Genomic DNA, 24642 nt, shown 5'->3' with positions numbered 1-24642 from the left:
AATATGTGGAGTTAGATAACATTCCTCTTCGAACAGTGGTGAAGCAATATTAGATAAATTAGGTGGTGAATGTAGTTATAAAAAAATGTTCAAGTTGGACAAACTGAAACTAATAGTAAGTTTTTCTGGGATGCAATTATTTAGGAAACTCTTTAATTCATAATGTGTTATTAAAGTTTTTCTGCCAAATTATAATTTAGTTTTAATACAATATATAAAATTTGTTTGCTTTATTGAGTCATATTCTTCTAATATAATTTGCTACTCAAATTTACAAGGGACCAAGATACTCATTTTTGAATATATTATTATATATTTCAGGTTTAGAACTCTTCGATATAACGAAAAACTGAGTTTCTATTTCTGTTTGCAGCAGCTTAAAGCATTATAAAATAGGTACACCAATAACCCATTTATATTTTTTTACTCTATTTTAAACAAATAAATTTTAATTTTAATCTTACCAAATGAAGTCAAACAATGTTCTTCGATACCAGAAACCTATAGTAGGATCGTATTCGATGCAAAGTAAAGCAAAAAATTGTCGGTCTTTTAGCAAAGGAAAATTGTGTCATCATTTTTAGGACGCGTAACATGAACCATTTCAAATTTAATATGTAAAATCTGAAATACCGCTTTATACGCACTGTGTTCTGGTAGTAGCAGTAGTCGTCCAGGTGCATCGAGTGTACGAAGTGGTCAAATACTAACCTGGCGAGCTTGATTGTAAATCAGAGACCGTTTGGGTTAGGTTTATAATAAGTTATATTTAAAATAAATAGATTATGAGAATAAATGGATTTTGGCAGGAGCAGAGGTGACAGACGTGAACTCATTCCTTCATAACTTCATAATGCATAACGAAATGTTTCAATTTCTAAACCCCTTAAAACCGTATTGCACTGGATCCCTTAACAGGCAACGATATATTACTTTGCATCGAATATGATCCTACTATAGGTACATATGTAAAGGATATCTAAACCCACAGACAAGACTCCCAACTGCTGACATTGCGGGAAAAAACTGACCTATGGTCTATATGCCTCAACTAGTATTAAATTATACCATGGCAATAGTAAATAGCTAGTATTTTCTATAATAAAAATTAAAAATGATATGTAAATATAACCAATACAAAAACACATAAATAAATAAATAAATAATAAATAAATAAATAAAATAAATAAATAGATACATTGAAATTGTTAAAAAATGCAATCATTCAAAGAAATATCCTGTATTCTTGATGTCCTATTATTACCCTTGACAAAGGTTAATCACATAAAAAAGGTTACTATATGAAGAGATCTTTTTGTTTCTTCATTTTACTTGAGGCTGTTTCATCAGGAAGCACTCCTCGTATAAAAATTAATAGAAAAGAAAAATATATAAGCATAATTTTCTTCGACAGTAGAAATCTAGGTATGGAAAAGATATCTAGCCCCACAGACATCACTATATGACCCAATCAGTATTGAAATACACTACAACAATAGTAAATTAGTTTAATACTTTTAAAATAGTGTAAAAAAAGTGCCAGAGCTAGTAATAAAATATACATATCTTAAAAAAAATAATTAATATATCGACACCGTTCTAAATAATTTTTAGTTTCTGCATTTCTGTACTGACAAGTCGTTTGCCAATAAATTTTTATGATAATGGCAATGATTATGACTACATCTTTATTTAAAGTAACTGTATATTCCAACAATAATTTTTTATACTCTTATTATGGACGCCAATTCATCTAGGAAATCGATATTTCTTCTGCTGTCGCAATGCAATATGGAAAACAATAGAGAACACAATAAAATGTGTCTGCTCTATTGATTTTCACTCAGAAGTTCGTGATAATGTGAATCATTTTTTTGCCTTTTTGTGTCAAAATGCACACTTGCCATTAGACGTAATTAACTAATAATTTCAAAATTAATACATAAGTACAATTTGTTGGTGATATACAAGGTGTCTCATAATTAGGGTCCAATAATTTACCACTTGATTCTATTGCCAAAAATAAGAATATGTTTTCATATAAACATTGGTCGAGAAATGCTTCCTAAGAGGGCTACGCCCCAATAAATTTTTCTGAAATAGGTTGAAGGAAATTTATATGAATTTTGACATCATGAACGCTTATTAGAACACTCATTAAAAGTCGAAATAGATCACCATACAATTTTTCAAAAATTGGGAGGGTTGTCAGATAAAATTTTCACCAATTTTTTTGCTTGTCGAAATTTTTAAATTCAGAGGCCAACATAATGATAGACCGTCATTTCCTCTACAAGAAAGGTACTCTTTATTTCTTTCGATAAAATGCTCCATTCCCAAGAAAAACGGATTTAACTGCTTAGAAACGCACACTTTGGGAAGTGTTATAACATATTTTCTCGAAAACGGATTACTTTTTCGATATAAAACAACATTAGCATTTTTAATAAAAAAACTCAGATATATCAAATTTTACTATTTTTGAAAAACTGCAACATGTAAAAAATTTTACCTGAGAACCAACGCCCCTTCCCCCCTTGCTTGGGACGCCCATAACAAACTTTTCTAAGAACTTTTCACGTTGTTTATCACAATGTATATTGATATGATGACATAACAAAATTGATAATGTTCCTATTTTAGCTATTCAAGAAAAATTTTTTTTAGTTTTATTAATGTAGGTATGTAATGAAATGTTTAGATTCGTTTTTCTCGGAAATGAGCGTTTTATCGAAGGAACTGAAGAGTACCTTTTTTGTAGAGGAAATGAGGGTCTATCATAATATGTTGGCATCGCAACCCATTTCGGAAATATTAAAAAAAAAACATATTTTTTGAGGCCCCATTTAGGGGGGCGTAGCTCCCTTAGGAAGCATTTCTCGACCCATGTTTATATGAAAAAATATTCTTATTTTTGACAATAGAATCAAGTAGTAAATTATTTTATACTAATTATGAGACACTCTGTATACTGCAAATAGATAAAATGTAAAGACGGTTTGAATTACATTCTTCCTTAACGCTTGTAGCTTAATTATTAGTGAAGTTAATCTTTGTTTCGTTTACTTTTTCAGCAAAATTTTTTCTTATTTAGATTTCTTTGCCTATTTCTTTTAATATCCAATTTTATTATCTATAATCTTTATGTATTTAGTAAATTTTAAGATTTATGTATATCAATTTTTTGGTGTTAACTTATAGACTTTAACCGTCAGTAATACACCACAGAACTACTTCTTTCAAATTTCACAATTAACATGATAATATTCCGCTATATTTCATTTTCTTCGATTTTGACAAACAATACTGTAATCATTATTATCGAAGACATCTTTGGCTTATTCTGTTTTGCTAATGCCAACGAACAATTCCACTTTATTTTTCATAGCTATAACGCAAACGAATTAAAATCGGAACCCTTTCAATGTTGTACAATTAATGTCTACACAAAACAGCAATTAGATCTAGACGGAATTCGTAGAATCATATATAGTGTATCTGAGATAACACATTGATATGTAACATACAGGGTAGTCAAAAATTAATACTGAATTTTTGATTACCTTGTAGAAGAGTGGAAGAGTAGTAAAATTTTGAAGGTCATTTGTGAGTTGACGCCTTGTAATATTGTCGCATGCTTGCCAGTGGCACTGCAACTGACCTATGTCCAAGTACACCTCACTGGTAAGATATCAACTTGTTTTGTGGCCCACTGGAAACCGATCACAACTGTCCAAGAACGAGTTATGTAAAGAGTTAAAAAAAATCGCTTCAATTTCAGTTTGAAAAAGCACATTAGAAAGCAAAATACAATGTAATAAATCCAGTTTAAGAATTTTTCTTACATGTTTTTAAATATTAATTAATATTTTTTCATCCCAAATAAATCGTATTTACCAATATCTAAACGATTTACGGAATATCCGGGTATGTTGCCCAATCATAAATTATTCTGACTCATTTTAAGTCTTTCCTTTGATGACATTTTATAAATAGATAACAAAAATAATAAGGAATACGTTAGGTTACGGAAAACGCCAGAACCACATCTCTTTTCAGCCACTTAAGACCTACATTTACTCGTTTTTGGACGTTTGTACTTTTACAATAGACAGTTTTGCTTGCTGTTGCTATATATGTTTCTGAACCTTTATTGGTAGATGTTTGACGTTCGTTGGTAGAAATGGTACGTAGACCTTTTATTGCATATTCTTAGCCGATATTCTTTTGTACATTTAGAATAGTGTAGATTTATCTTACTTATACTTTTCATTTCCCTGTTGAAAGACTTGATCAGTATACGTCAAAAATTGGATCTGCCTCTGGGTTAGATCTGGGTGTGCAACTAATAATAATATTATTAGTCGCTGTGGAATCGAGAATAGTAAATTATCTACTTTATCACTAGAGAAAAAGTCAGAACTGTCTTTATAAAAGCAAAAACTGAATTTTGCTGAAGAAATGATTAATTATATAATTATTAGAATTGATACATCTCACAATTTTTAGCTTTTCTGTCTTGTATGTCAATACAATGTTAAAAATGATTTCTCAATACATTCTATGAAAAACTAGAGAAATAATTGAAAGGAACATCATACTGATCTTGTTTTGTTATTATCTATCCTGTTGAGTAAGATCTATATTTTAATCATGTGCACAAAATTAGTTTTAAAGTGTCCCCTCTTCTTATAAAGATATTGCAACTTAGTATCACCCTCTTCAGTCATTGAACAATCATCTTGGTCATCATCACGCTAGGTTATGGTAAAATCATCAAGGATATATCATCCCATTTTATTTCATGTTACCGAATATGTTTCATTGGACTGTTTCATATGAAGTAGCTGCTAAATAAAAGTGAAGAGAACATGATTAGAATAGAATAAAAGATGTTATTGTAGGATTTATAATTATTTTTTCTTCAAATACTGTTGTTCAAGGGGAAGCTTTTTGTTATTTCTTTAAACAGAACATGAACTGTTTCAGATAGACTAACCTTAAGTTCTTATACTTTAAAGAATTTTACATTGACTCAAATTTTATTTGTTGAATTGAGAAAAATTAAAACCAGTGATTATTAGACACATTTATAAGCAATTGGTTCTAGAGAAATATTTACATGATAATAGGGAACATCTCTCGTTGAGCATGCGATGTTTCCAGTATAAAAATGTTCGTTCTGTTTAAACCAAAACACCTTTGATGACGTATTTGAATATTGCACCAACAACTGAGGCAAATGTTTTACTATTTTCAGGGCTCTGCTGATTCTAACTACTCTCAGCCTTCTTCGGATCTGTCGCTCGACGAGGAAAAAGAGACCCTTCGACGGGAGAAGGAACGGCAAGCACTTAGTCAGTTGGAAAAAGCAAGGGTAAATATGTATATACATTTATTAATTTCTGAGTGCATAGTCTAAGAATAACTCCTAATTATTCTCAGTTTCTTCGCTTATTGGTACGCTTTTGCTTCTACGACGACTTTCCTTCATTTTGCGCTTTCCAGGATTTTTCCTTCAACTTCTCTCAACGATCGTTTTAAAATTATCTCTTCTCCTTAATCTACCTATTCTTATTTCCTCACAGGGTTCCAGTTGTATGCGGTGGTGGTGTTTCCTTTTTCTTCATTCATCTGTTTATGTGTCTTAAACACACAGTTGTTTGAGACTTTACAAATTTAATTATGGCAGGTCCATTCATGAGTCTATTCAATATGTGCTTCTTCCTCTTTGATTGTCAAAATCCACACTCCATATTCATCAATTATCTATCCCTGGTCTTATTAGTGTCTTGACGTCAATAATTGTTCGCATAATAGAATCACTGGTTACCACTTACTATTTGAGCTCTCAGTACATATCTGCGTCTTTTGTTCTATAGAAAAATTCTTCCTAAACGTGATGTTTATAATATTATAGATTAACATATTTGGTGAACAAATTGAAGAAGTTTAATTACAAATTGTTCTACTGCTCTCGATTGAATAAATTCGTTGCTGTTTCCAAAAACATTTCGTTTGGAAAATATACATTGTTCCAGTATCAGTACAAATTTTCGCAGTTAATTATTAACCTCTTAAAATAAATTAAAGCTTTTCCAAATATTTTGACGGCACATTTTCAAGTTTTTATGTTTGTTCTAAATTTTAAAGTAAAAAGAAGCAACATAAATATTAATACTTGGAATTCCTTTTCTCGTAAATATACATACATATAGTTAAAAATAACAGTTACAACTGTTGAATTAAAAATCACTCAACGATAAAAGGAAATATAGAGATATGGCAGCCATTTAGGAGAACGTTAAAACAAGAATATAATGCAAATATTCTAAGAATGTCACATTACAGCAGAGGTTCTTATTGTTTAACTCTTGTGAATACTAATTTTATGTAGAAGTATTATGATATAAAAAGACTAGTCCCTAGGAATAGAAATATAAGGCCTTTTGAGTTCTTAAATATAACTATTTTTTGTAAAGATTTAAAGTCAGTATTTCTTTGGTTAAATTATAAACTAATTTTGGAATTTAATTTCCAGAATAACGTTTTCTACGTAATAAGGTTCAGTTCACGAAAATTTTTGTGAATGTAATTTTAAGCATTGCGTGTTTTTATCTAAAATCGTAGAAATAAATTTTACCTGTGTGTAGGTCTATAAATAGGCATTATTCACGCACGTTTTGGAACTAACATTGGTGCTGACGAAATTCTCCATTGTTTTGAATTCGTATAAATTCTATAATACTATTTGTAGACCCAGAATACATTTTTTAAGAATATCTAGAACGTGGAAGAAAAATATGTGTCGACTACAACTGCTGCTTCTTATAAGAACTAAGTAACTTGCGATAGACTTTTTTAGTAGTGATGTCACAGACGCCAAATAATAGGCAACCCTATAGCACATTGTCATGAAGAATTTCTCAATATTTTTACTAGAACGATTTTCAACCTTATGTACTTTAGACGTAAGTGCCAAAAAATGTCTTCTTTGTCATGACCGTAAATATCGCAATATTCTGGCAATATTAGGAATATTGAAGAAGTTTGCTGAAGTGACAAGCTAAAAGAATTATAGAATTAATAAATTAAAATGTTTGGTACTGGTTAAGAGCATACGTCTATAATAAACCACTTGAAGAAAAAATCATTCGATAAACACACTGACACAGCACAACATCAAGAAAAACAATTAAAATACTTAGTAGAACTGGAAAATACCAAGATTACACAAAAGAAGAGAAAATACGCTAATGATAACAGTGACGACATATCAACAAGATCTCACCTGCGTATGAGGCTATTCTTTCCGCGCATGCGCATTAGAAATAACACGGCTAATGTTAAATTTTTACTCTATTTAAATTTAGGAATATTCTTTTATATCGTTTTTTGTAAGTTTCAAGCACATTGGTGTATCTATTTTACCAAACACGTATTAGGTGTTCTTAAATACTTCTAAATCCTTATAAATCATTTGGAATTGTTCAGTTTTATAGTATCTATATAAATAGTACACAATGGTCAGATTCGGTCTGTACAATTTCAACTATGACAATTAGTAGCGGGTTGCCTAAATATGTGACATCTCACTAAAAGAGTCTATTGCAAAATGCAACAATTACTATGACTAAAGTACAAATTAAAAATTATTATTGAACATAGATTATTATGTGTAGATTGATTCAGGATTAATTTAATTTACCGTGAAAATGTTTTAAAAATTACATAATGATGCACTACTTTGTAGTTAAGAATACCTACCTTATTTTCCAGGCTGCAGATGTGGATATTTATTACTTGCCTAATTTCAAGTGAACATTCCGAAATAATAATCACTTCTAACAATAAGCAAGCTCATTTTATCTTTCAATGAACGTTAACATGTTTATTTTCGCGTTTGTTTGTATAATGAAACTCCTTCGAACTAAAGGTCAATAATCACGCCAAATTCCTTCTAAAATTAACTCATCAAAGCACAATTTAAAATCGACTAGTTTAATTCTTTTCGTCCATTCATTTGCGCTTTAATGTATTCGCAACATCGACATTATATTTAAAAAATGATCCACTTTCAGTTTAGAAGTATGATTTGTTGATTGCATTGCGTTGACATACTTAAGGCCTATTGAAATTGGAAACCGTAGAGAAAAATCAAGTTCCTTTTTAACCTTAGCTTAGGAATCTTTTACATCTCCGTGCTGTTCTCAGGCTAGGCTCTGTGGGGGCAGATGCGCTATTAGAAACTCTAGGCCTGCCCTGATGTTCATTTAGGTTCTTATTGGGTCCAAAGCCTCTTTCAGACCGCTCCCCAAGCAGTGGTGATCCTCTGTTCCATAGTGGTCCGTACAAATGGTCGCATCCAACGCTTCCAAACGTTTCGCCATTCTTCACTGTCAGAATCTTCAGTGATGACTCTACAAATATACAACCAACATCCCATAGTGTTAAGGGGCACTGGAAAATATAAATATCGCCTAACTGTATCGTTTTACTGATTTTCTGAAAATGATAGGATATCCCTCTTTAGATAAAATCTAACTATACATGAAATTATGATTCATAATCTTCAGCAGCTGTTGTACCTCCACCATTACAGTTATTTATATAGAATTATAAATTGATTTGAGAGTTTTCCTATCTTTTTGCTTTAAGTTCCGGGAGATATTTTCATCTCACGTTTGGTACACATAGAGTAAACGTATCTTGATGCTACTGTTTATATTCCACGTGTATAATGTTAGTGCTGCAGGTCCACAATATAAAAATAGATTTCAGTTGAAACTCGTGATCACTGACCCGATTTTATATCAAAAACTTAGTTACCGTTCTTGTAAAAATAAACTGGAATGCATATCAAGCGAGTGAACAAGGAACTATATAGAGATTGGTTTTGTTTTATTTTCTTAGCACGGTAGATTTAATTTAATATATAAAAATAGGCCACAATGCTTAGTTAAACAAAACAAAGGAAAATAAAAATAAAAAAACTTATTAATTTAATATTTGAAAATAATTAAGAATAAGTGCCTTATCAAAAAAAAAAAAAAACACTAATATAACATTCATATGTACTTTTTGATACCTAAGGTCATTACATACTGTTGACTGATAGACACATACTGTTGAATATCTTCAGAAATTTCTCTTGTTTCTTTCTCTCTAATTTTTGGTCAAAGGCCAATACGAAAGTCAGCCATAATACTTGAATCAATATATTTCTGCATTTTAAAGGCTCAAGAGACTTTTTAGAAGAATGAAATTAATAATTATTAAATTATATATAAAATACAAAACTTTTTGTGAAATCAAAAGTCAACCGTAAATCTCTTTTTTTACAGACAAAGCCGGTAGCATTTGCTGTACGAACAAACGTAGCTTATGACGGTTCTTTAGATGACGATTCACCTGTACACGGTTACGCTATTTCCTTTGAAGTTAGGGATTTTTTACATATAAAGGTAAGTATTTTAGATAATTCTCTATCTAATGTAAATGAGGTTGCATAAGATCATGTCTTTCGATACCTAAGAAACCAGTTTTAACTTAATAAATATTTTTTATAGGCGGAAAAACATATTTGGAGGGTGTAATTCACCCTCAAAGTTCGCCCCCAAAAGCAGTTTTATCTAAATATCAGGGATTTTGGAATGAAACAAAATGGAAATTATTTCTATAGAACAGAACGAATGATTCACAAGCAATCTCGTCTGTAGGGGTACATCCTTTATTTTTGCTGCGAAAAAGAATACTTTTTATTTGAAAATTATACTGAAACCATTATTTCATCAATTTTGATTAATTTCGAAAATATATTTAGTGAAGATTTACGAAAATAAGTATAATTTTACCATCTACAAAATGAGGGATGCAATCCTTATTGTTCAATCTTCCTATTTAGTAGAGACCATTTTCATTTTGCTTAATAAAAAAAAGTTTGATAGGGTCACTAGACGACAAGATGTATATAAAAATGTATTTTCGGTTATGAACAATTAAGATGGTTTTCACTCTTTAAAACAGTTTTTCCGCGGAAAGGAACAAGTGCCCAGTATTTATTTTTCTACTGTCTGTTTGTGAAGTATTAAAGTTTTATGCTCAAAACTCAATCCACCAATATTCTTTTTATTTTTGAATTCTTAATAAACATTTCTGTTAAATTTTAATAACCTTTCTTAAATCAGTATAAACAGAAAGTTTTGTATAAAAAAGTCCAAAATAAAGTGTCAAGGGTTGCAAACTTCTTTTAAAATGAACAAAGCTAATTGTATCGATAAATATCGTTGGTTTCATATTTATTTAAATCAATTTATTTAACTGTGATAATGTATATTCCTTTTTTCTCGTGTATAATATACTCGCATTCCTAATTTTAATTTTTGGAGAATATCGGATCGTGTACTTTTTAATTCTTTTTACGTATTTATTATATGCTTAAGTTTCACTGTTGTTGAATTGTGAATGAAATTAATGTATAAAATCAGATATTTTAACATGCTATATATATTGTTCGATAATTCAACTGACTTAAAATCAGTTTTATTAATATGCTGTTATAAATGTAATGACTCAAGTAAAACTATTTTCATACGATTCAGTCAAATTATCATTAGCGATTACATCCCCCGTTTTGTAGATGGTAAAATTATATTTATTTTTTATTTTCGTAAATTTTCACTAAGAATGTTTTGGAAATTAATCAAAATTGATGAAATAACTAATTTAGGATAATTTTCATAAATAAAAAAAAATAAAAAGTATTCTTTTTTTTTCAAGTTAAATAATAAAAGTTTGCTACTCCAACAGATAAGATTGCTTGTTAATCATTGATTCTGTTCAATAAATAAATTGCATTTTGTTTCATTCCAAAATATTGTTTAGAACCCGAAATATTACGAAAATACTGTTTTTGGGAGTGCACATGAGGGGTACTTTGCATCTCTTTAAATCCGTTTTAGGTCAATAGAAAAAAATATTCGTATGATTAGAGAAAAAGTAAAAACCTTATTTTAAAATATTAATTCTAATCATTCAGACATTTTCTGCACACTAGGGGGTTGTTCACCCCCCTAAAAAGGGTTTTAGCGAAAACCCCGAAACAGGTCAACTTAATTTTGTCAATTTATTCACATAAATTATATTTAAAATTTTTTTTGAGCAAAAATAAATTTTTTATGAATATAAAATGTTTGAAAAATATAGTTTTTCCGAATTAAAAAATAAGGGTTGCAAATCCCAAATACTGAATCACTTGTGAAACATTATTTGTTTTTTATAAAAAGTAATTTCTATTTGATTTCATTCCAAAATATTGATTAGAATCCCAGATATTTAGAAAAAACTGTTTTTGGGGTGGTCAAAATGTGTTTTTCCGTCAATAAAAAAATACGAGACTCTTAAGTTTTTATGTTCTACAACATATATAAAAATCATGGAAAACGGAGTGTTCGGGTTGGGGTAGTTTCCTTGTAACAGAAATTGAAATTTCTAGGCTAAATTAATAGGCAAAATATCTGACGAATTTAATATTATTCAAAGTTATTATTCTACTAGTAGTAAGAAGAACTACTAAATTTATAAGGTTTAAATACTCTCAGTTATTTAATAAATTATATACTTTCACTATGGTTGTCTGCGTGTAGATGGTTCTGATTTATGATATTTATTGAATAGAACACCAACAACAAGCTATTGTATAAAACACAAACAGCATTGTCGACATGCCATGCCTGGTACCTATATTTTTTCAGCGGACTGTTCTTTTGTGGCGGTAGGCCGGATTTTAATATCGGGGTCAATATTTTCGTGTAAGATTCTGCTTTCTGATAGTAATGCATCAATCTGATTAAAAGCTTTAATACACTGCAGCAATTTTTGCTGGCTATTCATGCGACGGCCAACATACGGAGTTAAAAGCTTTCTAGTTCCCTAAATATAACATATTTAAATGTAAATAATAATGAAATTCAGTTAATGGACTGGGAATATTTCAACAGAAGCGCTCTCTTATTAGTTTTCTGTTTCCCTAAAAACGTATTTTGCTGGGAAATATGCGGTAATTCTGTAAGAGAAATATGATTTTGATTTTATACAAGAGTATTTAATAATTTGGATAAATACGAGGTATGTTCAGAAAATAACAGAACTTTTTGAATTACGCGCTAAAGGAGGTATTTTGTGATGTGCGGTTGGCAGCACTGGAACAACGATGAACGTAATTTCACAGAAACATTACAACTTTTGCAACAAACTTACGGAAATGATGCTCTGGGTCGTACGCAATGTTACGATTGGTTTTCACGATTTAAAAGTGGTCGTCAGTCAATTATTGAAGATGATCCTCGACCAGGAATGCCTTTGACTTCAACTGATGACTACCACGTTCAGAAAGTCAAAGATGTGGTGCGTGCAAATCGCCGATTGACTGCCAGAGAAATTGCAGAAGAAGTTAGCATCTCAATTGGGTCATGCTATGAAATTTACACTGAAAACATTAATCGAGTTAAAGCAAAATTTGTTCATCATATTTGATGAGCTGGGAATCATCACAATGGATTCGCAAAGAATCTCCACGCCCCAAGAAAGCAAGTTAGTCTCAATCCAATGCCAAAGTAATGCTCACTGTTTTTTCCGACTTTAATGGAATTGTGCATTTGAGTTTAAAGGCAATTTCAAATGAGCTATCCAGGACTGCTTTGAGAAGTGGAAAAACCGCTGGGAAAAATATATGAATAGGGAAGAGGAGAAGACACGTTCCAATAACGTATGAAATTAATAATAAAGTTTAAAGATATTGTTCTATAATTTTATGAACAGACCTGGTATCTAGTTATTATCATTTTTTTTTAAATTTCAAATTTCACATTTTAGACTTTAAAATGGCCAGTCTTTTTAGAATAAAACGTGTGTAATAAAATTTTATAGTGTTTCAGTAATTACAATTATGAGCAACTTTTTATACATTGTTGATGCTTTGCTGGGGACTTTGGGATTATGTTTGATGCCATTTTGCGATACCTAACCTTTGTGAGGTATTTCTAAGAGAGTTGTTTTCACTTTTCAGATTAAACATGCAATTCTATTTTTTAGACACCATGACGCACGCGGTTTTATTGTTCACATTTATGAGGCGTCGAGTTTAAGATATGGATATATTTATACTGGCGTAGAAAAGAAAAGTTGTTTAAACGGTAAATCACAAAGTAGACGTAATGTTAAATAGTATTTGTCTGAAATAATTCATTTTATTTACGTTTACTTAAAATATACTGTATGCCGCAGAAAGCTTCACAGTATTTGATGCAAGAGAATCTAAATTAATGTTTACTATCTTATTTTTCATTTCATTCTTAATGTGTAATTGTGATGACTGTAATGAACCTAGAATGTATTGAATGTTATAAATGTATAGGGCATCCCCCGACGGTTAAAAATAAAAAATATTTATATGAGCGTAGATGGAAAAATGCCTGCTAGGGCTCTTTTAAAATGGGCCCTTAGAATTAGATTTTGCTGTGATATCTTCGAAACAGCAAGATAAATCAGTGAAATTTTGACATATTGCGAAAATAATGGTTAAAAAAACTGAATTTTAGTCAAAGCGTCTCTGACTGATGTGCACGCTTCAACTGTTTGGGCCAAAAATTAAAAAAATTAAATAATTTTACGGTGAATAAACACTAACTTGTATCATATTTAATGTACCATCATTTTTTTTTAATTGTTATGCAGTGACTTTTGTCGTAAATAGCAGCGGCTATATAATCATATAGGTATCCTTTCGATAGGTTGTACCATTAACATAAAAAAATTGGACAAGCAAAATGTTTATTTGTAATTGGAAACTGAAAAAGAAACATAATTTAGATATTATTATGATAAAACACATTTTTTTTGTACTCTCAACTGATTTTCCTTGACTCCTTTTGTAAGTAGTCATTTTTCAAAATTTTTGAAATATTGTTTTTCTACGATTTTTTTTTGTTACATATACTTACCTGACAATACCTATTATATTACAACTTATTTTGCACAACATTGTTTTTCTAAATAATAATAATAATAATAGTCTTTATTGTTCTATAACATACATACATATTGCACAAACTAGTTTTCATTAAGTCGAACAAAAGGCGAAGTCTAGTCTGCACAAGCAAGGTTGTGCACACTAATCAACATAACCTATTAACTAACATAAATTTTCTAACCCTAAATAATAATTATTAGTAATGACATTTAACCACAAATAAATAGTAGTATTATTAATAATATTGCCGCTCAAATAAAAGTCTTTTATATTTACGTTTGAATGAGTATATATTGCTCTCTTTTATATCTTGATCCAAATTATTATAAACATCGCAAATTTGATAACTAAATGACCTCTTAAACATCTCAGTATTATGTTGTGGGGGAGTTAGAAGACCCTTATATCTTATATTAATTGTATGTACGTCCGTTCTAAATTTGATCTTTCTATATAGATAAGGCGGTGATTTATTTAAAATAATTGAATGATATAAACAAGCTGCATGGTGTAATTGTCTGTTTTCCATATTAAGCCATTTCACTTCTTGAAGTTTGTAGGATATTCTTTGATTTTTCCGAATTCCATAAATAAATCTGAGGCAAGAGTTTTGTAACTTTTGAATTTTACGTTTATATAATGCATTGATGCACGGTCCATACAAAACATCAGCAAAATTTAATAGTGATAAAATTAAACTTTCACAAAGCATAATTTTAGTTTCAGTAGGCATACAATGTCTATTAGTATATATTGCTCTTAATACGGAGTATCCTTTTTGTATAGTTTTATCTACATATTCTTTAAATCTAAGATCACTATCAATAATTACACCAAGACTTTTGACTTTATCTAATTTTGGCAAAATGGACCCTTGTATATTAATATCTATTTGATTTTGCACAACTAATCGATGCTTCTTGGGACCAAATATGATGACGTTAGACTTTGATGTATTGATTAAGAGACAATGGTCTTTAGCTTCATTTATAAAATTATTCAAATCATTATTAATACGCGCAGAAGCAATATCTATCTCACTAGGAGAAAATGAATAATATATTTGCGTATCATCCGCATAAAGATGTATGCTGCTAAACTTTAATGAGTTTATTAAATTGCTAGTATAAATGGTAAAAAGAAGAGGACCCAGAATTGACCCTTGCGGTACACCTGACTTTAATAACAAAGAATGTGACATACTATCATTTAATCGCACTCTTTGAGAGCGATTCTGTATATAATTTTCAAACAGCATCAAAGCATTATTTGACAAACCTATATATTTAAGGATCGCAAGCATAATGTCATGATTTATTGTGTCAAAGGCTCTACTGAAATCCAATAAAACTAATATAGAGCAAAGACCTTTATCAGTTGAATTTATAATGTCATCAACTACATGTAAGAGCGCTGTTACACAGCTGTGACCAGCTCTAAATCCGGACTGAATCTCAGGAATTAGTTTTTTTGCTTGCAAATGTACCCGTAACTGTATATCCCTTTCGATAACTTTTGATATGGTTGGCAAAATACTTATGGCACGAAGGTCCTTAAATTCCTCAGGATTACTTTTTTTTGGTAGCACAGTTATCACAGCACTCCTCCATACAATAAATTTTCAAACAAAATTTTTAAAATATGGATATTTCTATTTTTTCATGAATTATGATTAATTTAAATCGTTTGCAGTTTGAAAAAAAGTTAGAACGAATGTTATTAACATTCCCTCAGTTCGGGACACTCCCGCTTAAAGAATATAAATTTATTTTTCCGCAAATGTCTCTCTTCTTCGAGTGTCGAATGCGGTTAATTCCAAGGATGTGACGCAGCGGTCTTCTTGGAATTCTATCTCAACAAAAATATCGTACGGATTGTACATATGTATTAACCTTTTTGATACGAATGTTTTAGTATCTTATGCACTTGCAGTTGTTGAGTTTCTATGCAAAGACGTACCTTTGCCATTCACTTAACGCTTGTTTCTTTTTTTTTAGGAAAAGTACGACAACAACTGGTGGATAGGCCGTCTAGTGAAGGAGGGATCCGACATAGGCTTCATTCCTTCTCCGGTGAAATTGGAGAATCTCCGACTGCAGCAGGTCCAGACCAGGACGACGAAGCTCTACTCAAGTAAAACAAGTTCCAGCTCTAACATAGGGGCCGCTGGTAACGATGTTTCCAGAGGTAGCACTCCTCCCACGCCTGGTATGTCCCATCCAATTCACAACGGATTTTTTGTTATTATTGGTGTTGTCGTGGATGATTTTCGTTGTTTTTTCGATGTTACCCATTTTGTTCTGGTATTTTCAGTTTGTGCCAAATTTTGACATTACTTTTGGTGCTTAAGTAGGTTAAACGTGACCAACAGAAAGACTTGTTTATATTTTTGTTTGTATTAGAACCGACGCATTATTCCATTTCAACAGGGTCTGACCCCATGAATTGGTCCGTCCATGAATACGAGTACATAAAAATCCACCAGGTATCTTTTTAGAACTTGCACTCATCCAAAAATTAGGACCAAAAGTAGAGTTAGTTCTTTTTCTCTACGTTTCGAATGTTTCTACCTCTATGATGGTTTATAATATACAGGCTAATTCATAACTTGCCAAAAACATATGAGATGTACAATGTACTCATATAAATACCATAGTGTAAAAATGAAATCGAAAAGAAGACATCGAAAATTATTTAAAAATATACATACATGCCACTGGAATTTAGTTGACGATAATAACTGACCTAGCGCAACGCACGCACAGTTAATCGGTATGTATAAAATGTTTTTGTACCAAGACAAAAAGAATTTGGCGAGGTAGTAAATAAGTACAATTTTATCGCATCTAAGTATTTTATTTTACCGAATTTTGTTATTGCTTTTATTATTATTAATAAATGGCACTATTGTCAAATGTAGTATTTTAATTACCTAAGTAAAAATTAGTACTTACGTGATGCTACAATAATTGTCTACTTCCTAGTAAACACATACGAGCATTTCTAATTTAGATTGTGAAGAACCGAGACAAATATCTTTTCTTCTGTGCTTCTTCTTTGCTGATCTTGCAACAGCAAATTATTGCAGCAGCTGTAATATCGTCATAAGGACTACATACGTTGTGTGTATCCATTTTTAATTGATCGGAAGGCGCTGGCTACTAACTTTGTAGAGGGGATGTATGGTTTAATTATATAAAACAAAAGCAGAGTAAATACACCTAACCTTTATTTACATACAATTCAAATTAAACATATGACAAATAGAAAGAACAACAAAAACATTAACAACCATTAAACATAAAAGGAGAGTGCCAGGCTCACCTAGAACTCCTGTGGGGAAAGAGCATGGCAGAGAAACCCACGATCGTTGCTCTTACCACCCAAATATAAATACAAAACAACCGCTAATCAAAGGCATAAATTAAGAACCTTTGCTAATGATAAATAAGTCCTGTCTCATTTAATGTGTCACTAAATGTCATTTGTTAACCCCATATTAGTCATACACACTTCCAAGTAAAACTGGAGAGATTTGGTGTTAGCCGGCAGAGCCGGAATGTACTGAGGTCCCATAATACGGGAGGCTACTCAGCTAAAGTTGAGATTTCGGAAGATCCTTCTTAACACTGGAGTCCCATACGGGAGGCTATCCAGCGTAATCCAGATTCGTTCCGCACGGGCGAAAATGTTAGTAACTGCAACAAGGCTCGTATAGACGTGTGACATAAAGTGGACACAAGAAATCAAAGAACAACATGATCTTGTTTAAAACAAGTTAAATGTGAAATAAAGAAGTCGTTATTGCACTATCTGGGCGGTCTCGACAAAATACATATTTGAACATGTCATAAATAATGAACAATCTTAAATAATAATTGTAACAATTTTATATTAGAAAAATATACGCCCCTAAGCGTAAGACAATGAAGCCTAAACATATACAGAATTATTATCATGAGACATCTATATTTTACGAACAACGTCATCACTACAAAAACAAGTTAGCTGTAAAACAAAGGAGTAATTATTGTAAAGTCGGGGCGCCCACGACAATGTATATTTTAACATGAAATAGATAATGAGCCATCGTTAATAATAAGTATAACAATTTTACCTTAGAAAAATATATGCCCTTGAGCATAAAGCAATGGAAGCTAAACATACAAAGAATTATTATCATGAAACATCTATAAACATTACAATCATAAGATTACACAGAACAATTAACAACAAAGTACTTAAAGAATATTACCTGCTAACTAATGACACTTTAACCAATTAACTTTTCACTACTTTGACACACTGCCCGCCGATCGTCTTACTACCGAGCTCCACACTTTCTTCCAGAATTTCCTACCTAAGTGTCTGTTTTTTGTGCTTCCTTCTATCGACCGTTAATATTACTTTTTCATTGTTATACAGCACCTATGTAACAGGTGACGTCGAAGTTGAAAAGATAAGTACGGTTTTGCACACACTTGAGTATGAATTACTTCATTATTTAGATGATCCCATAGAAACAGTCGAGAAGTTTTAAGTTAGGTGGTCATGCTACCGGTTCTCTTCGTCTAATCTAGAGTACTTCGTGAACTTCATCTTGTCGAAAATGAGAAAAGACCTATATCCGTTGTTGAACAGCTAAGGACACAATGTCAAGAACACCATTTATTAAATCTAATAAGTAATGGATAATCCGTTAGTACCAATGCTTGGATACGTTGTACTTGTTAGGGATACATTTGAGTTTCGTGTAATATGCTCTACACTGTTCACTGGAATTCTGCATACGCTTGTGGAACAATTTGCTCTGCATTTTAACACGATTTTTCTTTAATTGCGTTTAAAATTTGTGCTTCGGTTGATATAATATGATGTGGATGACATAGATCCCAATCTCTTTCGTTATTCTGTCGCAAATTCCCCATTTGACATCCCCCTCGAGACATCGCAGTAAAGATCGCATTTGGCTCATGTCTACTCAGACTGACAGTGCATACAAGTAAGATGCTACTAATGCGTTTTGTCTTACTTCGCCATAAAAAAAAAACTTGTAAAATTGATGTAACAAGATTACAACACGGTAATAAGATTATTATAAAGACCACAGTAATACTGAACGAATAGGCATTTGCCAAATCAAATCGACCGAAGCTTCCTGGAGCATGCGTCCTGAGACGTCGCGCTTCGCCGCTATTTTAAAATATTGATAGTAGATGTAAAACAATGTACATCTAGTCATATATGACTCGTTGTACTGAAGAACCGTGTCGTTAACTTTTCATGATCCTGCTATTTGTCGTCGACGTCTGTTTTAGTATAGGACGGCGCCGAACAAAACACGAAGGACGAAAATTCATACCCCTAATTTTTGAAGTGTATACGAAACACATAAATGTTTATGTATTAGTTCTTGAAAATTATATACATTGATAAATACTTAATTATACTGTTTTTCATAATCAAACGCGTTAATATGACCCACACAGCTGAAATTGAAACAGCAAAAACTTTTTTATGAAAAAATTAAGTAAAAAGTGATAGTAGGAATAAGCATTTAAGGATTGAAGCAATAAAATATACACCAACACAAAAATGGACGGATCACTTTATGGGCTCCATTTTTCACTAAAAAATAAGTTTGCGGTTTATTAACTCTAACCAATTTGAATGATTTCGTGCCTGAAATTTCTTGAGCGTTTCAGTAATTTTACATTTTTTTCCAATTGTAAATGCACGTATATTTTTACCTCTCTATATATGTATTTACATGTATATTTTTGTATTCGTTCGTTTTATTTACCTTACGAAATCCCTTCTCTCTTTCTCTCAACACTCCAGCATATCCCAGCCACCGTAGAACTAGTAATAGAAAATAGTCAGTTTAGATTAATAGATACATAGCTAGAGAGTGATTTACTGAAAAGGAACAGACGTTGAAAAGTTAGTATTCATTATTTTTACTATTTATTTCTGTTCATTTTCATTTAACATTGGTTGAATTTAAGTATTTACATAAGGATTTTATTTATGGAGATGTATAAGGTAGCTAAAATTTAATAATAAGAAAAGATTTCATATGAAGAGACTTTTGTACGAGTTCGCATTCTGTATAACCAGTCTTTATATATTATTTATTTTTATAAATGCAAGAAATGTCCCAATAATAATTAGGAATATATCAATTTTGCTTTAGTTAACGTAGCCGTTCTGTTCGTAAAAATTGTTTATTTGTATGATTCCGTGCGAACAATTTTTCTTACGAATTTATGAATGATGTAACTCAGAATTTTGAAAATAATTCGAGAAATAGTTTTAACCAGATCTTCGTTAAATAACAGTTAAATGACACCATTTAATTAACAATATTTTCTTTCATCAGAGAATATTAAAAATATTTTTGTTTAATTGTTAGACGAGCGGAATAGAATAAAAAATAATAAAATATCTTTATCATCGAATATACGAGGTGTGTAAATTTAGTAATATGTAAAACTGACAACGTAGCGTTCGATATGGCAACACTGGAAGCACGGGAATTTAAATTCGAACAACGGTGTGCTATCGAGGTTTCTTCAGGCACAGTGCAACAGTGTTTTGTCAAGAGCCCAGATTTTTCGGTGGTTTAAAGCATTTTCAGAAAGAGCAGAGTCGTTGGAAGATGAACCTCGCAGTGGAAGGCCTTGAGCTGCAAGGACTAACAAAAATGTCGATAGAATCCGGGATCTTGTGCCTTCAGATCGTCGATTGACGGTTAGAATGATAGGGGAACAATTGAATTTGAGTTACACCACCACCATTCATCAGGTTTTGACCAATGAATTGGGAATGAGAAAGATTTGCTCGAAAATGGTTCCAAAAAAACCTTTCGCGGGAATAAAAGGATATCAGGACAAAAAGATGCCTTGACTTTTTGGAGTTGATTGAAAATGATCAAAATTTTTTGGAACATGTCATTACTGGTGATGATGAGAATTGGGTGTTTGAGTACAACCCGGAAACTAAACGCCAGAGTTTGAAATGGCACACTTCAGCATCTCCAAAGCCCAAAGAAGCAAGAATGAGTTTGTCAAAAATCAAAATTATGCTGATTTGTTTCTTTGATAGCCAGGGAATCGTCCACAAGGAGTTTGTGCCCCAAGGCCAGACAGTCAATCAACACTTTTACCGAGAGGTCCTTGAAAGCCTCCGAAAAAGGGTCATGCGTGTGAGACCAAACATCAAGAACAATTGGATCTTACATGACGACAATGCGCCTTGTCACAGCAATTTCAATAAACGAATTTTTGGCCAGTAAATACATTTTTGTAGCTCCTCAGTCTCCTTACTCACCTGACTTGAGTCCTTGTGACTTTTCCTTTTCCCAAGATTAAAAAGTCATCTCAAGGGACGCCATTTTGGGACACTCGAGAACATTCAAATGGCTGTAACCGACCAACTGAAGGTTATTATTCCAGAATCTGAGTTCCAGCACTACTATGAGGAGAAGAACCATCTCCAACGCTGTGTGGATTCCCAAAGAAATTATTTCGAGGGAGACAATATTGAATTGTAATTCTATTTGAAATAAAATATTTAAAAACATCTGTCTCATTACTAAATTTACACACCTCGAAGATCTTTATGGTACGTACATACGTAGCAACACATCGTAAAGCTTTATGTGTGGAGTCGCTACAACTTTTCCATCCGCAGTTAGATAAATCTGCATGGGTTGGTGTGTGCTGTTTGTCGTTACGTATGTAGCCATCGTTGTGTATGTTACATTTATGTTTCCGTTACATTCAACTGAGCACTTGCAGGGGATGAATCCGACTCCATGGGAAACGCAAGGACTGGCAAATCGCTCACGACGCCGCCAGCCAAAGAGAAGAAAAAGCCGTTCTTCAAGAAACAGGAAGCGACGGCCCCATACGACGTAGTCCCTTCTATGCGACCGGTAGTTTTAGTGGGGCCCTCGCTGAAGGGTTACGAGGTTACGGACATGATGCAAAAAGCCTTATTTGATTTTTTAAAACATAGATTCGAAGGACGGTGAGTAACACAGGCGGATTCCTTCGAATACAAAGCCATACATATTCCTAATCTTGACTTTTCTTTCCAGAATTATTATTACTAGGGTAATGGCAGATATTTCCTTAGCAAAACGTTCGTTATTAAATAATCCGACGAAACGGGCGATCATGGAACGATCCACCACCCGTTCGACGTGTCTCTCCGAGGTCCAAGGTGAAATTGAGAGGATCTTTGAGCTTGCAACAACATTACAACTCGTGGTGTTGGATTGTGATACTATAAACCATCCTTCGCAACTTGCCAAAACTTCACTAGCACCTTGTATTGTATATCTTAAAATTACTAGCCCTAAGGTACGCAACACTGTTCCTCATCTTTCCTATTGATACTCCATTTTGTGTAACAGTGAATATGTCTTGCATTGTTACAGGTCTTGCAAAGGCTTATTAAATCTAGAGGAAAAAGTCAAGCCAGGCATTTAAATGTACAAATGGTCGCAGCAGAAAAATTAGCTCAATGTCCACCTGAAATGTTTGATGTTATCCTAGACGAGAATCAGCTAGAGGAAGCTTGCGAGCATATAGGAGAATATTTAGAGGTAAGTACTCCACAAATTATTAAATCTTTTTTCATAGTAATCTGGGAGGGAGGATTTTTTATGTGACATACATAGCACGAAAGGAAATGTGCAAAACTGTGAAAAGATCGTTTCTATCTTACTACTTTGTCACTTACCCAAAACATATTAAAATTCTTCTGCAAGTTTTCTTGCAGATTTTTAAAGAGAAAATATAACAGGACGTCTGAGCTGTAATGTAATAATTCGGTGTTTCCACATTTTTTAAATAATGCCGGAACTAAATGTGTTTTGTGCATTTTGAAGTTGCTGTAAGATGAAATTTTTTCTATGATCTGCATTCTTATCAACTTTTAACATTTTGAATTGCTTTTTCCACTTACTTTACAATTAACGGTAGGTATGCCCTTCCTACATATAGTCACCCTTAATCAGTAACATCTTTAAATTTTCATACAATGTTCAATCAACTCTTTTTAAAGTTTTTAATTGCTTTTCCAAATACTTCACAGTGAACAGTAGACTCTTTCTGCATATACTAATCGTTAATCAATAACCTTCCACGTTCCACACAATGGAATGCTACTACTTTTCCACCAGAAGATTGAATTTTGGCAATCTTTGGTGGTGCAGGAGATAACTCTTGTGGATACACCGCATCGGTTCTTGTTTTGTAGAAAAATTTCAATGTTGCACCTATACCTCATTGCTATGACAATTCGAGAAATAAACATAATTTTATAGAGGGGTTTTTTCCTTTGAAAAATGTTCATGCTCACAAGTCTCTGCTCAGTCTTGGATTTCAATCCGCAAACCATAATTTCGTACCTAAATCTTTTTGAAATTTTTTTTAAGTGCACTAACAATAATAGACGCTTTCGTTCGGCAAAGTGGCAATCTTCAATTGGTCTTCTAACTTCGTCTAATTTTGCCTTAACCAGTCGTTGGAATTTTAAATCATCCTCTATGGACTCTACACATTTAAATTGTTTGGTGCAAAATTTTACTTGAAGGTTCTTAATTGGTTCTTAATTTTAGTACACTGAGGTCATCTGTTCATGATTAAATTTTGGCATCTTGCTTTATTTTGTGATATATTTTATGACAGTATGATGCTCAAGTATAATATCATCTGTTTCGATCACAAAAACTTGTTCAATCAAACGTGTATTCGATTTTATGAAAAACTCAGTATTCTCACGAAGTGTAACTAAAACGATATTAAGTATACTCCTCTCGGTTCGGTATTATAAAGAATATGAAACGTAAATCCTAGTTTTTGAAATTATGGAAACATATCAGTTCAAATATTTCTCCTTTAAAATAAAGAGATATGTTGATATTGCTCACAAAAGATATAGGTATTGAAAATACACTTAAAAACTAATTCCGATAACTTATGGTCTTTTTTAAAAGCATAAAAAATGACTAATATACCAAACTCAATGAGTTACAATGAATAGAGTTTTGAGGATCCGCACATGATCCATTTGCTCAATATTTTCAAACCGCATTTCTTCAGTTTATGATCAATCTAAAGTTGAGCTGCATAGAAATAATATTCCACAAGTTACTATATCAATTATAGCTGCAAATAAGGTTCTAATGGCATTTAAAAAAATCAAAAATGGAAGCTCGGATGGTATTCTGCTTTATATTGAAAGATTGTGCTTATCACTTTCCATTATTTTTAGTTTATCTTTGCAATCTGCTGCGTTTCCAAATAGTTGGCGTACATAAAAAAATTATTCAATTTTTTAAAAAGGAGACAAACGTGTTATAGAAAACTATAGACATGTAACAATTATTTGCAACCTTACCAAGTTATTTGGAATTGTGCTACTATTTTCTTCTTCTGTTAAGAGTATCAGGCGTTGCATTTTGAGTCGACTATGTTCTATAATAACCTATTCACTATTATACATATTTCACATTAAGCTGTATGTTAGTAGTCATGTTCTATTTTATTATATACAGCTATACAATGTTAATTAAGATGCAATTGTATTTCTCCTGTCCC

The 24642-nt window shown here is 31.9% G+C and overlaps 1 protein-coding gene across 5 annotated transcripts in view; it reads left to right on the top strand.

Annotated features, from left to right (window-relative positions):
* The window catches only part of LOC108911029 (voltage-dependent L-type calcium channel subunit beta-2), a 44920-nt gene that overhangs the window by 15261 nt on the left and 5017 nt on the right, over nucleotides 1–24642 (top strand). For all 5 annotated transcript variants that reach the window (XM_018715846.1, XM_018715851.1, XM_018715847.2 and 2 more), the window contains exons 2-7: nucleotides 5261–5377; nucleotides 9345–9464; nucleotides 16027–16237; nucleotides 21832–22063; nucleotides 22134–22398; nucleotides 22476–22643. In XM_018715846.1, the coding sequence (XP_018571362.1) occupies nucleotides 5261–5377; nucleotides 9345–9464; nucleotides 16027–16237; nucleotides 21832–22063; nucleotides 22134–22398; nucleotides 22476–22643 (1113 nt within the window). The remainder of the gene's footprint in view (nucleotides 1–5260; nucleotides 5378–9344; nucleotides 9465–16026; nucleotides 16238–21831; nucleotides 22064–22133; nucleotides 22399–22475; nucleotides 22644–24642) is intronic.

This window comes from Anoplophora glabripennis, unplaced genomic scaffold, assembly GCF_000390285.2.
Source record: "Anoplophora glabripennis isolate ALB-LARVAE unplaced genomic scaffold, Agla_2.0 scaffold533, whole genome shotgun sequence".
Lineage (NCBI taxonomy): Eukaryota > Metazoa > Arthropoda > Insecta > Coleoptera > Cerambycidae > Anoplophora > Anoplophora glabripennis.
This window is presented reverse-complemented; position numbering and strand designations above follow the sequence as displayed.